Source organism: Anser cygnoides, chromosome 32 (genome assembly GCF_040182565.1).
Source record: "Anser cygnoides isolate HZ-2024a breed goose chromosome 32, Taihu_goose_T2T_genome, whole genome shotgun sequence".
Taxonomy (NCBI): domain Eukaryota; kingdom Metazoa; phylum Chordata; class Aves; order Anseriformes; family Anatidae; genus Anser; species Anser cygnoides.
In genome coordinates this window covers 3,024,940-3,040,140 of record NC_089904.1, presented here as the reverse complement: position 1 = coordinate 3,040,140, position 15,201 = coordinate 3,024,940, and the positions used below count along the sequence as shown (strand labels likewise).

At 63.0% G+C, this 15,201-nt stretch overlaps 1 protein-coding gene across 1 annotated transcript; it reads right to left on the bottom strand.

Moving 5' to 3' along the window:
• Positions 1-228: 228 nt before the first annotated feature.
• On the bottom strand, positions 229-14,476 carry PA2G4 (proliferation-associated 2G4). The gene is made up of 15 exons (XM_066985774.1): positions 14,312-14,476; positions 11,779-11,907; positions 11,106-11,211; positions 10,816-10,885; positions 9,598-9,690; positions 8,829-8,892; positions 7,242-7,320; positions 6,079-6,157; positions 5,813-5,946; positions 5,107-5,201; positions 4,483-4,610; positions 3,901-3,954; positions 1,430-3,606; positions 544-566; positions 229-424 (listed from the first exon to the last, which is right to left on the bottom strand). Exons 1-13 carry the CDS (start codon positions 14,397-14,399, stop codon positions 3,541-3,543), a joined length of 1,185 nt encoding a protein of 394 aa, XP_066841875.1. The 5' UTR covers positions 14,400-14,476; the 3' UTR covers positions 229-424; positions 544-566; positions 1,430-3,540.
• Between the last annotated feature and the right edge of the window lie 725 nt (positions 14,477-15,201).

Sequence of the window (15,201 nt, the reverse complement as noted above, 5' to 3'; positions counted from 1 at the left end):
CGCCGGCCCGGCGCGGCCCCCCCCAGGGCCCCGCTCCGCTGCCCCCCGGTACCGACTCCAGCCCCCGGTACCGGCACGGAGCGCTCCCGGCCCCGCCCGCCGCCACCCCGGGCTCCTCCTCACGGCCCCGCCGCCCGGTACCCGGTGTCCGGTGCCCTCCCGGCCCCCACCGACAGTCCCGGCCCTGCTGCCCCCCGCCCCGGCCGCCCCCAGCAGCACCACGCCGCGTCCAAGGAACACATCCAAGCTTTATTGGCGGCACCAGGGCCGTTACAGAGCGTGGCACCGGTCCCGGTACGGCCCCGGTACTGCCCCGCCGCCAGCTCCCCGCAGTGCTCCGACAGCTCCTCCGGTCCGGGGCTCCGGGGCCGGGCGCGGCGCCTACTTGGACCTCTGCCGCATCTTCCTCCTCTTGCGCTTCAGCCTAGGGGAGAGACACGGAGCGGCGCTCGGACACCGGGCACGGGGCCGGTGCCGCCTGGGACCCCCCCCGGAAGGGGCAGCGCCAGGCCCGGGGCCCCGCGGGGAGCCCCCCTCACGTACCTGCGCATTCGCTTCTTGCGCCACTGCAGAGAGAGGAGAGGAGCCGGTGAGTGAGCGCAGCCGGCACCGGGCAGCCCCGCGGCTCCCCCAGCCACAACCCCGCAGAACCCCCGGACCCTGCCGACCCCCCCCGAGCAGCCCCCGGGCCCTGCACCTGCTCCAGGTCCCGCTATAAAAGAGGCACCAGGACCCCCCCCCCCCCCCCACCCCCCACGACACTACCGGTACCCAGGGACCCCCCCCACCCGACACCCTTCAAGCACACACACACCCCCCCCCCTCCCGTCACCAAGGGACCCCCTCTGCGCTCCCCCAGCACCCAGGGGACCTCCTCAGGGACTGCCCAGCACCCAGGGACCCCCTCGGGGACCGTCCCCTCCTGGCACCCCCCAGTACTAAGGGACCCCCCAGGACCTCCCCCTCAGGGACACCCCAGCACCCAGGGGGCCTTCTCAGGGACTGTCCGGCACCCAGTGACCCCCCCAGCACTATGGGACGCTCCCCGGAACCCCCTCCTCAGGGACTGCCCAGCACCCTGTGACCCCCTCCTCCCCCGGCACCCCAGGCACTTGGGGACCCCCCTCAGGGCCCCCCCAGCACCCAGGGACCCCCTCAGGGACCGTCCCCTCCTGGCACCCCCCCACCACTGAGGGACCCCCGGGACCCCCCCCCCCCTCAGGGACTTCCCAGGCACCTGGGGACCTCCCTCCGAGACCCCCCAGCACCCAGGGACACCCCCCAGCGACACCCCCCGGCCCAGGCCCCCCTGCCCCGGTCCCTCAGCACCCAAAGCCCCCCCCCCCCCCAGCCCCGCGCCCCCCCCCCAAGGCCGCAGCCGAGGCCGCATCGCGCTCCGAGGCGCCATCGGCCGCCCCCCGCCGCTCACCTTGGCCCTCATGGCGGCGCGCGGCCGCCGCGCTCAGTCCCGGCGGGCGGCGGCGGCGCTAACGGCGGATGGCGGCAGATGGAGGACGGCAGCAACGGGGGCCGATAAAATGGCGGCGGCGGCCGAGAGAGGCTCGCGGAGCCCGCCGGGGCCTATTTATAGGCAGGCGCCGAGTCCCCGCCCCCTGCGCGGGGCACGACGGGATACGTAGTCGCCCCGCGGGGCACGACGGGAGATGTAGTCCGCGCGCCGGCCGCCATTTTGCACGTCGCCAGAGCGGGAGGGAGCCGCCGCCGCCACCCCCCCTCAGCCCCCCCCAGTGATGAGAGGCAGGCCCGCGGCGGTCACCAGTCACGTTTATTTGGAAACAAAGGCGTTACAGAGGGCTTCTCGGGAGCTTTTCGACATTTTAAACAACCGGGGGGGTTCTTGTCTTGTATCAAGAGGTACATTATTATTATTTTTTTTTACAGGTAAAAAATAGAAAATTAAATAAACCTCCGGCAAGTCTTAGTGGCGTACAAACCTGTAACGTGGGTTGAGGAGAAAGGTTAGCTCCGCCGTTCCTCCACAGAAGGCGATAAGAGAGGATATTGCTTAAAAAGGCTAAAATGTTCCTGCTGGGGAACGAGGGGTGGGTTTCCCTCCGCAGCCGCTGAGCCCAGGACCTGCCACCCCGCGGCACCTCCGCCTGCCCCTGGGCCGCCACGGAGCCGGAAAGGTGGAGAACGGGAGCAGGCAGGTGGAAAAAAATCAGAAAAAAAAAAAAAGGTATCGCATCGTTTATTCTCTTTTATTGGCTTTGGTAGTATCCGCACGTGTGGAGCTGAGGCAGAGCCCAGCCGGCGGCAGGGAAGCATGGTGCCTGCGGAGGAGCCCGGGAGCAGCCGCCTGACGGGGCGTTTTTCCAAGCAGGGGATTTTCCCAAATTCAGCTACAGAAGGAGAGGGACCGGAGACCCGATCAGCAGATATCAGTACATAAAAACACCTCACACATTCAAATTCATGAAATTCAATCAGCTTTTTTTTTTTTTCTTTTTAAAAAAAAGAACAAACCAAAAGACCCCCTAGAAAAGAGCGATACCCCTGGCTGGACCCTAGCCCGAGGCTGCTGTAGCCTTTCCCTCACCTACTGCCACCGAGAACATGCGCAGGCGGGATGCCCTTCCAGGATCCAATACACATAAAAGAGTGGAACATACTCACAGGCCATGGAAACCAGCCACGAGGAAGAATAAAACACCCCAGGGCATCAGGGAATTTAAACAAACTGGAGAGCAGCAGGCAGGGCCCTGGGGCAGCCAGCTCGCCTGCCTCCTGCCCCTCCGCAGAGCCGTCAGGTGGGGAACGCTGATTTGCTTCCTTTCAAGTTGGGCAGTCAATTTAAAAACAAGCTCACCACAGCGGTGTATTAAAAAATAGAGTGTTTATACGTAAACCAAGGCAGAGACAGAGCGCGGTAGACAGGACAGCCTACAGTCTCACAGGGGACGCAAAATTTGGTATTTTTCCAATGAGAAATATACAATCTAGAGGCTAAAAGAAAGTGAGAAATCCTCTGCCCCAAGGTAACAGACAGAAATGCCTACGCGGCTGGGGAGGAGCTGAGATAGCGCTGCGAGGCAGGTCACCTTACACCGTACGCGCGTACCATATCACTAAACACAGGTCACTTTTTCTCGGGCGTAATCAGCTTTTTTTTTTTTTTTTTCTCCAAGAAAATCTGTAAAGGGAGAAATTAAAAAAAGGGAGAAGGAAGAAGAAGAAAGCAAGCAGCTCTCTACACTCCCTCTCACTGGGAACGGCCTAGTTGTTCACCTCTTTAACAAGTATGAGTAGTATAAAAGGTTAGAAAGAGTGGATATAGACTAGCTTTTACTCCTCATTTTGTTTTCCTGCTTTATTTTTAAGTAGTCTGAAGTGGCTGAGAGAATCCTCCCTCATTGGCAAAGTCAACAGGAGCTGGTTGTTGTCAGTGGGAAGTCCAGCCTGTTTGTTGTTTGGTCGTAAGAGACAAACAGTGCTAGATTTTGTTTTTTTTTTTGGGGGGGGGGGGGAAAGGGGCGAGTGTGTGTGAAGTGGGTGCTACATGGAGGGAGCGGGAGCCGCTCAGTCGCCAGCCTCGTTCTCCTCCGCCGTCTCTCCCGTGGTGGCATTCTCTGCGTTCTTGGAGGCCTGCGGAAACAAACCCACGGCAGCTGTCAGGACGGGGACGCGCTCGGGGACACCAGCGAGGGGCAGACCGACCACGCAGCTGCGAGGGAGCCCACCCGAGGAACCTGACTGGGAGGAAAAGAGGGTGCCTCGAGGGTGCCGCTTCCCCCACCAGGGGAACACCAGCGTGTTCTTTCAGCCCTGCGCTGAGGCAGGCTCGGAGGCGAGCCCGAAACTCAACCACACAGGAACTTGGTTAAGGCTGGGTGCCGCTGATTGGGTGCCACCAATCCCCACAAAACGTGACCAAATCACCTTCTTTTTCTTCTTTTTCTGGGTCTTCCGGCTTGCAGAACTTTGTAGAAGGGCCTGGAGACAGGAAGGAAACATAAGAGAGTAGAAAGCCATACTTTGGTTTTTTTTTTGACAGAAGATAAAGGGCTTTAAATGCATTTACAGCAGGAGGAGCATGGCCAGCCCCCGAAAGAATGGTGGTAAGTCCTAACAGGCACAGCGGTAGCGGGGAATGCTGCAGCCTCGCGCTCCGCTGAGGCACGAGGCCTTGGAGCCAGCTGTCGGGGCTTCTCAGCGGCTCGTAGGAAGGGGCTGGTACCGCTGCCACAAGTTTGATGCAGGAAATAAGAGCCCAACCTGGGCTAAAACCTTTTTGCTGGTGCTGCGGGGCTGCAACGAGCCGTTGATTTGCACCACGACCTACTGCTGCCCTTGGACGTGCAGGCAGCCTGGCTGCAGGGGCTGAGCTTTTCATTTTTTAAGCTCCTGCTCTCCATCCAGCACAGTCTCCTGGACTTTACTTCCCACCTTCACCCCAAGGGGCAGAAACACAGGGCAACCCACGAGATGCGCTTGCACCTTATGTTTTTTTTTTAAACTGACCTTCAGTTCTCCATCTTGCACCTCAAACTCCGACTTGTAGAGCTCAGGCTCGAAGGGGCCACTTGTTATCCTCATAGGGCCGTTGGGCATTAAAAGCACTGTGAATTTGAACTGTGCAACAAACTCTCCTGCAAAGCAGAAACAGGCGTTACTACCAGCCCCCGGGCATCTGATCCGCTGGCTATCCAGGCACATGTTCCCAGTGGGGTGCTCTTTCAATTCCCGTCCCACTTCCACTCCCACACCGTCACAGCTACAAACCAGCCTGCGGGAGCTCCTCGGGCCAACCCTGACCAGAGCAAAACAGTTCCCTCAGCACCACCCCACGGCCTCTCCAGCCCGCTCCCTAAGCGAAAACTTGGGCTGTCAATCTCTCCTCCCACCCAGGAAATTACTCCATGAAAAGTTTCATCTAATCGCTGGAACAATTCCAAAACAAGGTCCAGAAGCCAGCGGGGAGCGAGTTTCCAGGCGGACGGATGCCAGGGCCCTTGAAGAGCACCCCCGGCGTTTGTGCCGCGGCACGGCCAGCACCGGTCTCGTCGGCCTCGGGAAGCGACCGCCAGCTGTCTGCCGAGCAGGCACCCACACCGGGCTCCCGGCCCTCCCGCCACCAGCACTCACCTTCCTTTTCGTAGAGGACGTTGAAAGGCTGGAGCAGCTCGTGTTTGGCGCATTCCACCACCCCCATCCTGGCCTTCTTCTCATCCTCAAACGCCCTGCGGAGGAAGGAGAGCCACAGCTGAGCCAGATCCCACCCCGCAGGCTTCAGGATTGCCCCCGGGGTCAGGCTGGGGACTTCCTACGCTCGTGTCTCCCTCGCCCAGCGGCGCTGCGTGTGTTGCGGTGACAAAACCGTTTGTCAGAGCAGGCACCTGCTGGGTGAACGGTTGCCTTCCGAGAGCGGAAAAGGTAAGTGGATTTAAGGACAAAAAGAGCCCGTCAGGTGAACATTGCTTCCTTATTTTGCAAGTCACATCCAAAAATTGACTGGAGCTGCCTCCCCTCCTCACGCTGCACCCTGGCACTGCTTTCGCTCCTCTCCTTTTTATTTTAGCCGCAATTCCAGACTCCCCGCCTGCCACGCAGGGCCCAGGAGATTCTCCGATCCTCAGCCTGTGCCTGGGATTCCTGTTTAAGCCCGTAACATCCTTCCTCCACCCACCCCTGGGCTCAAGTACAGCAAGCCCCAACGTAAAGTAGCAGAAGCTGCCTCCCCCTCTGTGACGGACACTGAAGGCACGCTGCTTTTGCTGTCAGCATGGTCTGCAAGCTCACGCGAAGCATCCAGCTCCGCACACGTGGGGAGGCCACGAGTAAAAGCAAATACCTGAGAGTAAATGGCATAGTATCAAAGCGCCTCTCCACCTCGCTGAAAAAGGCACGGGAGGTTTTCATCTTCAAGCCATACTGTTTGGAGGGGTCCCTTTTGTAAATCGTAGTCCTCTGCCCGGCGTCCTTCGCCTGAAAACGCAAACAGAGCTGAGAGCGGGAAGGGGGCAGAGCAGCAGCTCCTCAGCCGGAGAACTGCCTGGGCCAGGACGCCGCGTCGGCCACGCGCGCGGAGGAACACCGGGCAGGGAGCACCCAACTCACCTTTCCCTCTCCACTGCTGACAAGAACATCGACAGCATAAACTTCGTGGACCTCAAATTCCGCTTTTTCGTGGTCCTTCCTGGATGAAAAAGGTTTGGTGAGTCAAACAACGGCAAGCAGAGAAGACAACACCTCCCGTGCAGCCACAGCACCTCCAACAAGCCCACGCTGGGCTTGGCCAGTGAGGGTCTGCAAGCACAATGCGGCGCCAGGGTGCTCCGAAGTGAGCGGGTCCCCGACCAGAAGAGCAAAAGCTGGCACAGAAGTCGAAGATTTACGTCCCAGGTAATAGAACTGATCGGCGACAGGCTGGCAGAGAAAAACAACAGCAAGCCAGCGCTCTTCCTGCCCAGGACAAGTAGCTCCATCCCCAACAGGGGGGGAAGCTGTCCCCCACGTTCAGCGCCAGCTCCTTGAGCTTGCGGTCACGTCCCAGCAGGCCAAGAGCCCACCGCACCCGGTACATCCCTATGCTAGAGACCTCGCGAGCCAAGTGCTGGATTTAAAGCCCCTAAACTCTAAATATTCAGCTTGAGACCCAGCCCTGAGCGCACCCCCGAGGGAGAGAAGCTGCTGGAGCAGGACACATCCAGCTCGTTAGTCCAAAACCATCCTGAGAGGATGCTGACAGCCATCGCCATGCAGTGGGCTCCTGGCAGCCTCTGCGAGACGAGCGACAGCCTTGGCACGCTTCCTGCTGAACGAGCATCCGCGGCCACGGCAAGCAACAGCTGGCTATTTTGCTGGCAGCCTCTAAGGCCACAGGCTGCAATTTACTGGGGACTCCTTCGAGAAACTGGACGGAAACCAAGGAGGCTCGCAGGTGCCAGCGAGGAGTGTCACATCGGTGCCTTGCAGCCTCTCCTTCCCAGAACGAACCCCAAACACCGAGACACGGTGCACGTTCAGGTAGAACAGACAAGCTAGGGGGATAACAACCTCCGAGTCTGCCTTGCTGGGTCAGACTTCAAGCAAGGCTTCGTGCGGGGAGCGCTCTTCCTGCGGGTTAAACTCCGTCGCAGCGGCAGCCAGCCACCGCGTGCAAACGTACCTGCTCCACCCCGCCTGATCCCACAGCCAAAAAGGGAGAAATGAGAGCCCCGGCCCGAGCCACGCCACTCCCAGATACCGTGGAAAGCAGCAGCCCCCGAGGTGATGCTCACTTTTGCTGGTCTGTAGGGTTCTGGATGATTGTTTTCTCTCCATCGATCACATGCTGTTTCAGCTGGTGCGACAGCATCCCTGCCACGATAAGAGAAGCCATTAACGCCTCTAAGCTGCACGCCAGAGCCTCGCGTTTATCGACACTCCAGGACCCGGGGCCGCAGCAAACAGCCAAGCAAACCGCCCCAGGCGTTAAAGCTTCCTCAGCTTCACCTGGTCAGGGGCTGTCCCCGCACGTCGGTGGGTGCAGAGCTCCCCAGAGCCCACCGGGACCCCCCCCCGCAGTCCTCCCCCTGCAGGAGGAGTTGGGGACTCCTCCTGGCACCGCTGCTCCTCGGTGAAGCGCCCCGACTCACCAGCCACTTGTAACGGGCTGGAGGTGAGCCCGTGAGCGCACGCATCACGCTCCTGGGGTGTCCTTAAACACGTCAAATGAATGGAGGCTTTCGGTGCTGGCTAGGCCGTGCCGCACTCAGGGCGTATTTGGGGGGGCTCAACTCGCCCTCCCTTTCTGTTCCCCTTCAGCCTGGAGCCTACCAGGGGTACATGCGGCCACTCCTGCCCCCAGCCCGGCCCGGGACACGCGTCTCGTCCAGGGGGGACGGCTCTGCCAGCGGGAAGGGAGAGCCCGGCCGCCAGCAGCTCCGTTTGTTTTCATCAGCTGGGGCCTTCTGCTGCTGCCAGTGCCTAGATAATTGCGGCGCTTGACTGTTTCCAAAACAGCGGCTGCTTCAACTCCCTTGACAGTGCGAGCAGCCGCCTCCTCGCTGCGGCTCATGCCACGGTTTCTCAGAGAAAGGAGCAGAGCGCTGAGGAGACCCACAAAGCCAGCCCACACAGCGAACAGGGCAGCGACCTTCCACGGCCGGGCCAAGGCGAGCGGAGAGAACGCGCCAGCTTTACGGTGTTTCAGGAAGCTTAACTAAGAATGGGCCAATTTAATCGCGGCTGAAAACGGTTTGTTGGTGATGTCACCAACGAGGAGAAAAGCATCTGCACGTGCCAAATGCCGAGCTCGGCTCTTGCCACCTTTCAAACAAGAGCCCAGCCTTCTCCTTCCCACAAGGAGTTACCCCAGCGCCTTTCCCCCGCTCATTATCGAGGCTGTGAAGAAAACATGAATCAGTTTGGAGCTGTGAGGGAGGAAATTACATACCCCGCGCATCTATGGGCATCTTTTGCAATGGATCCCGCATTACAAACGAGCTCTTTTGTGCATTTACTACAGGGGATTGAACGGCGAGTGGCCAAGTCTGCAGCAGAGGGCCAAGCGATTCGCCCAAGGTCAGCAGGAAGTCCCCAAGCCAGGACACCACCTACCAGCCCGGGAAGCCCACGGCTGTTGTTCCCAGATTAACGCATCTTTAAAAACAGATCAAAACCAGAAACAAAAAACAGAGGAGGGAAGAAGAATCTAGGTAGTTTTGAAGGGATTTTTAGGCAAAGGCTGCTGCGTTCAGAGATGGCGTGTCTAGGACCTGGTGCCAGCGTGTGCTTCCCAGCATTTGAAGAGGGCAGCTCGGGATCTCGATCAGCGTGTAATTAAAACGTTGCTACCTCTGCCTCAGCTGCTCCCCAGGCCTTACCTTCGATCGGCGTGCAGTGAAACGAGTGGGCTATTTTGTTCCACGTGTCTGTCACTTGCGTATTCTGGATGAAGAACACACGAAAGCACATTAAGGGCGTAAAATCCAAGGCACGGGCACGACAGGTTTTTCACTTGACAGCGTTCCGTGATAAACCGAGTGGTGCTCTGACACCTCCAAAAAAAAAGGAGAAGCGGCGCCAGGCTTCCATTTTTAACCCCGTATCAACAAAAACGGCACGGACCACGAGGTCGGCTCAGCCTCCTGGTCGCACCCAGCGCCTTTTCCCAAGCCGTCCCTTTAGGAGATGACACCAGCAGCTACGAGAAACCCAGGCACGTCTGGAATAGTAACGGGGCGACAAAGGAGAACGCCTGCGGCCGCTGAGGCGTCTGAGCAGCAGCCAAGGGAGAGGCGCAAGTGGGAGAGGTTTAAGGGAGCCCCTTTCAGGGGAGCTGCTGCGTGCCCGGCTGCCCCCAGAAGGGAAGGACCGGCGAGCAGAAGCACCCGCGGCCTCTCTGCGAAGCCGCCCTCACCCAAGCGAGCGCTCGGGTCCTGCAGGAAGCCAGAGCTGCTGACAGAGGAGCCCCCACCCCAGGGCCGGTGCTCCCCCAGGGGCGCTGCCTGCAGACAGCTGCTTCCAGCTCCCCACGGAGCTGGGCCGTGCTTCCCAGGCCTCCGTTTTTATGCCCGAAGCAGCCGTGTGGTACGGGCGACCGGAGCTCCTCGCCCCGTCCCAGCTGCCTTTCCACACCCCTCGGTCGCTCACCTGGTTTCCAGGCTTCACCAAGCGCAGGGCGGCTTCAGCACAGAGGTGAGCTGCCTTGATGACATCAGCCTTACGGCCTGACACGGGGTTTTCCTGCAAGAAGGGGAAAAGAAAGGCTCTTTGGGCTAAGTGCTTTTACCTCTTATTGTCAAGAATGCTCTGCTGACTGCCCGGGGACAGAAAGCCTCCATCTAACCAAACGCCCTCCCCGAGCAGAGCAAGGGATCTCAGTCAGAGGTGGGGCAGCTCCTGGCTTCGCAGCTCTGCCACCAGTCCTTCCCCTGTTCAAAAAGCAGGTGAGCATCAGCCACAACCGCGCTGCCTCTCCATTATTTCCTGTTGAATTTCTCCGCTATTCCCTGTGGAATTCCAACAAGAACACCCTCGTACGAGCTCATCGCTGTCAAAGACCGAACAAGACTCTTGCGTAGCCAGGAACACGGACTGGGGAAAGGCTTCCAGCACATCCCGTGAAATTTTTCTGTCCTCTCCGCAGGAGAAAAGCCGTTCTGAAGACCCACACTGCCATCATCCTCCCCAGACTACAGCTAAAATCCTGTTCCAAGCCTACGTGACAGCTCCACGCACCTAACAGCGACTCCCACAGCCGGCTGCAGGAGCGGGGCTTGGCCTCACCTCCAGAACGCCCGACCGGAGGCCTGGCCCACCAACCACCCGTGCCAGCGGGTGCCGGGGCTGCGCGCTGCCACCGACCCCAGGTGAGAAAAACCGCCCCGGGCCCACCCAGGCACGCTCGGCCAGGAAAAGCAGGCAGCAGGGACGGGTGTTTGGGGCCGGGGAACAAGCCCCCACCCCGTGCTCGGGTTCGGGAAGGCGACAGCAGCAGCGCGGCGCTCAGCTCCGCGTGCCTCGGCCAGCAGAGGGGGCAGGAAAACCTGCCCAGCCCGCCCCAGGGCCAGCTGCACCTCCATTTGCGCAGCGCCGCCTGCGTTTGGCCTGTCCCAGGCTCTTTGTAACCTTGCGGAATTGTACGGGCCGAGGCAGCGCGCCAGCCAGCCCTCGCCTGCCAGGGGACTGAGGGGGTTTGCAAAAGGCACCGTTTTTACACCAGATCCGCGGCGCCTTTGCGACCCGAGCAGCCACCTCTCCCCGACGCTCCGCGCTTGCTGCTGGAGAACCAGGTGCACACACACGTCAGCCGTTCGCTGCGCACGAAGCAGCAGCTGCAGGAGCGACACCACCGCGCTACAGACCTACCTTGGAGGCGTCTATGACAAAACTGTGTGCTACATTCGCTATGAAGCCGTCCACGTGGACTCCCAAGTCGCTGCAACACAAAGAGGTAATTACAGGTGGGGCCTAATGGCTCGGGAAACTTGTGTGACTTCTACAAGTACTCCACATGCAGGCGCGTTTCAAAAGCTCGACTAGCTATTAGATTCTGCAATTAGTCACGCCGGGGAAGTACTTAACGCGCCGAGCAGGATTAAAAAGCAAAGCCCAGATGCCAGCAGCCAACTCACAAGAAACATAAGCGAGACGCTTACATTTTGACCAAGTCTCCGTCTTTGAGGATGTAGTCTTGGTCGCTCTTCAAGGGGGAGAAGTGACAGACGCAGTTATTTACCGATATACTCGTCGGGAAGGCAATACCTGTGGAAAGGAAAACACAGAAATGCCCCGTGAAGTCCCACAGCCCCACGCGGCGCGGGCAGCAGCCCGGGCAGCGTGAAGGTCGCTTAGGTTTTAGGTTCTTTTAAAGCTGGGTGAAATGCCCCGTTGCGTCCGCCTCCAGCCCAAAAGCAGGAGGACCGCAGCGCGTGGCGTGCCCCCGCGCCGGCTCTTCCTTTTGCCCAGGCACCCCACCGAAGAAACGGATCCCCGGCAACAAGACGCTTGCGAAAGGGACCCCAAACCCCCAGAGCGCAACGCAGGGAGCCCGGCGGCACGTTCGGGTGTCGCCATTTCCAGTGCAGCTCCAGGCCGGCTGCAGGGAGGGCAGCGCTGCCCCCAGCGACCCTCGTTTCGGGGAGCGACAAAACGCGAAGCTCCGGCTCGCCGGTGATGCTGTGAGCAGGACGAGCGGGGTGATGTGGGCTGAAGCCGGCTCTCTGGGAGACGCAGCCCAGTTCTAACGATACCGAGCGGCGCTTCCTGCCCCGCTGCCCCCTCGCACCCAACAGGCCCAAACCGACGCGCCCGCGTTGGAGCGGGCCTCACCTTTTTTCATTTCTTTCTCCTTCTTGAAAATCTTGCCGGTCTCCTCCATGATCATGGCGTCTCCCTTCTCGCACAAGCACAGAACCGACGCTCCCGAGCCGGCTGCTTCCACCACGGCACGCAGGACCCCTGGAGAGAAGCACAGACACGGAGCCGTCACAGCACGGCAACGGCGAGCGCCGCGGGGGCGAGAGGTCGATCCATTTTTTTGTGGGGAGCAAGATTCTCGACTCTGCTTTTCACCAAGAGGGCTGCGGACACACAGAAAACCCGTTTCAACGTTTATTTTGCGTTTTTGAGAGCTGGCTTTCCCGGGCCGCTTCCCTGAAGAGCGCGAGCAAACAGAGGGAAGCTGGGATTTGCACGGGGGAAGCGCTGCAGCCTCGCACACCGAGCCCTGCTCAACAAAGCAGCCGAGCAGGAACACCGCTCTCCCACATTCTTTCCAGCCAAGTCAGAGCTCCAGAAACAGGTTTGGAAATTACTCAGGAGGCAAGACGCGCAGCACATCAAAGGGGCAGGGGCCACCGCTGCGGGCGCCTGGGACCGGAGGGCCCGGAGCAGGCGAAGCAGAGCCCGTTTCGCCGGGCCCTGACGCTGCAGAATCGCGGCTCTAAGGCAGGGCGCGTGCTCCGCTCCCCGACACGGCGCCCGGCTGACGCGGGGGACGCCGCGCGCCTCGCTGGAGGTCAGGGCGAGTTTCGCTGCCTGCTTCGCACGCCGCCTGTCCCCCTTTTTGGGGCGTGTTCTGGTGCCTACGAGTCCTGGCAGCCTTTCGGCTCCAGCGCGCCTGGAGCTTCGCAGGAGGGCCCCACGGCTTTTCCCCTGCCAACACACCTCGACGGCACCGCGGGCTCCCCGCGGCCCCCAGCCGCCGTTCCCCCTCGTCCTTCTCGTGAAGCCGGGACGCTCGACCAGGACTCACAAGGCTTGCCCTAAACTTTTCAGGTCCTGGTGCAAAAGGCGTCCTCGCAGCTTCCCCCCCGCGCCGTGAGCGCGTTGCTTCTGTGAGAAGCCGCTCTGTGAAGCGTTTCCCCCTTGGCGGGAGCTTCCATCACCAACGGTGCACGTCCTGGGTGCGCGTACGTGCTCTGGAAGTGCCCACGAAGGCGTTTCCGAGGACAGGTTCTTATCGTTTCCCTGACGCTGCCAAAACCCGAAGCTTTCACCTGCACGGTACCTTTGGGGCGGTTTCGGTCACCTTTCCACGCGTCGCAGACGTTTACGGATTGGGAACGCTCCCAAGCGCGGACAACGCTCCTGCGCAGGAGGCGTTCAGCGGGTGGCAGGACACAGGGAGGTGAAAAAAACGGCAGCGTTAAAGCAAACGCCGCGGGGAGACGAGCGGAGAGCCGCGCTGCGTAGAGCGTTCGGACGAAACCGGGCAGCAGCCGGCGCGAAGCCGCCTAACCCCGCTCCGTCCTGCCCCAGCGCCTCGCGGCACCGCAGGCGCGCCGCGGGCACGGGGTGCTGCGAACCAGGAAACCTTTTCTTGCCACGGCTCCGCTCCCCCTTCCCCAGCGCACTCCCAACTCCGCTAAGGCGGACACCGGGACCGAGCTGCCGTCCCCCCACCGGACCCGGGGCCAAACCGGTGGCCGGCGTTGAAGCAGCTCCGGTCCCACCGGAGGGGCTCTGCCCCCCCGGTACCGACGCTCGGGGCCGACGGGGGGCAGCGGGAGGCTGCGAGCCCTGGGGGGTCCCGCTGAGGATCTGCGGGCGCCTCGAGGAGCCCGACGGTAGCCCCCCGGGGGGGGTGGGGGGGGGGCGGGCACGGTGCTGCCGGGGCCCCCCAGCGCCGCCGGTCCCGGGGCCTCGGGCAGCAGCTGTCAGCTCCCGGGGGCAGCGAGCCGCGGGGGTGATGCAGCAAAAATAAACGTTTAAAACCGAAACGGGGGGGGGCAGGAGCCACGGGGGGCGGCCGGGATCGGGGGGCTGACCCCGGGGGGTCCCGGGACGGGGTGGGGGGGGAGCGGCGGCAGGGCCCGGCCCGGTGCTGCCCAGCCCCGGGAGCGCGCCCCGGCCCGGCCCCGTTGCCCCCCCCCCGGTAAGGGGGGTCCGGGCCGGGGGGGGTCGATCCCTTAACAAAAGACCGGAGGCACCGGGGGGAGCCCGGCCCGGGGGGGGGTTTGTGGCCGTGCCCCCGCCCGCCCCTGCTGGGGGGAGCCCGGCGGGCCCTGCCCCCCCCCCCCCCGGTGCACGTGGGGCGCGGAGGCCACGTGCGGGCAGCGCCCGCCGAGCGGGGCCGGGCCGGGACCACCGGGAGCGGCCCCCCCGGACCCCCGCAGCCCCCCCCCCACGGCCCGGGGGCTCCGTGCTCCCCCCCCGCCCCCCCCAGCGGGGTCAGACGGGCCCGGGGGGGGGCTAGGCCGCGCCGCCCGCCCCAGGCCCGCCGCCTCCCGCTCCCCCCCCTCCCCCTCCCCGTCCCCCCCCCGCCCCTCCCAGTACCCCCGGTGCTGCCCCCCCCCCCCCCCCGGGCCCCCCTCCTCCCCTCCCTCTCCCCCCCCCCCCGCCGCCCGCGGCCCGCACTCACGGTTGGCGATGTCCCCCCCCATCTTGTACTTGGTCACCACCAGGTCCTCGGCGATCGTCAGCTCCGCCGCCTCCTCCTCGCCCGACATGGTCGGAGCCGCCCCCGGCCGCCGCCGCCGCCGCCCCCCCCCCGCCGCCGCCGCCGCCGAGACCCCGGGGAGCGCGAGCGCGAGCGCGCGAGCAGGGCAGGAGCGCGGGCTCCGCGCGAGGCACGCTGGGAAGCCGAGTCCCCGCCCCCCCGGACTACAGCTCCCGGCAACGCCCGCGGCGCGCACGGCGCCGGCCCGGAGCGGGCCGGAGGACTCCAGTTCCCAGGGGGCGCCGCGGTTCTCGCGGGAGATGAAAAGAGACGGGGCGGAAGTGGCGCGCGGGGGGTGATGGGAAGTGTAGTTCGGAGCGGTGGAGGCGGGAGGACGGAAGAGAGGGGGCTGCTCGGGGCATGGCGGGAGGGGGGCGCTGCCCGGGGGGGGGGGTCCCGCTGATCGCAGCCCCAAGAGAGCCCCCAGCGCCGCATCCCCCTCCCCCGGCCCCGGTCCCAACCCCATGGGGCCAGACCCAGCCCCTGCCCTGACCCCATGTCCCCACCCCCCAGCTGTTGCCCCATGACCCCCCCAGCCCCTTCCCCACGACCCCCCCAGCCCCAGGACCCCCCCCCCCAGCCCCTGTTCCAAGCCCCCAGCCCCTTCCCCACGACCCCCCCAGCCCCAGGACCCCCCCCCCCCCAGCCCCTGTTCCAAGCCCCCAGCCCCTTCCCCACGCCCCCCCCCAGCCCCACGACCCCCCCCAGCCCCTGTTCCAAGCCCCCAGCCCCTTCCCCACGACCCCCCCCAGCCCCAGGACCCCCCCCCCAGCCCCTGTTCCAAGCCCCCAGCCCCTTCCCCACGACCCCCC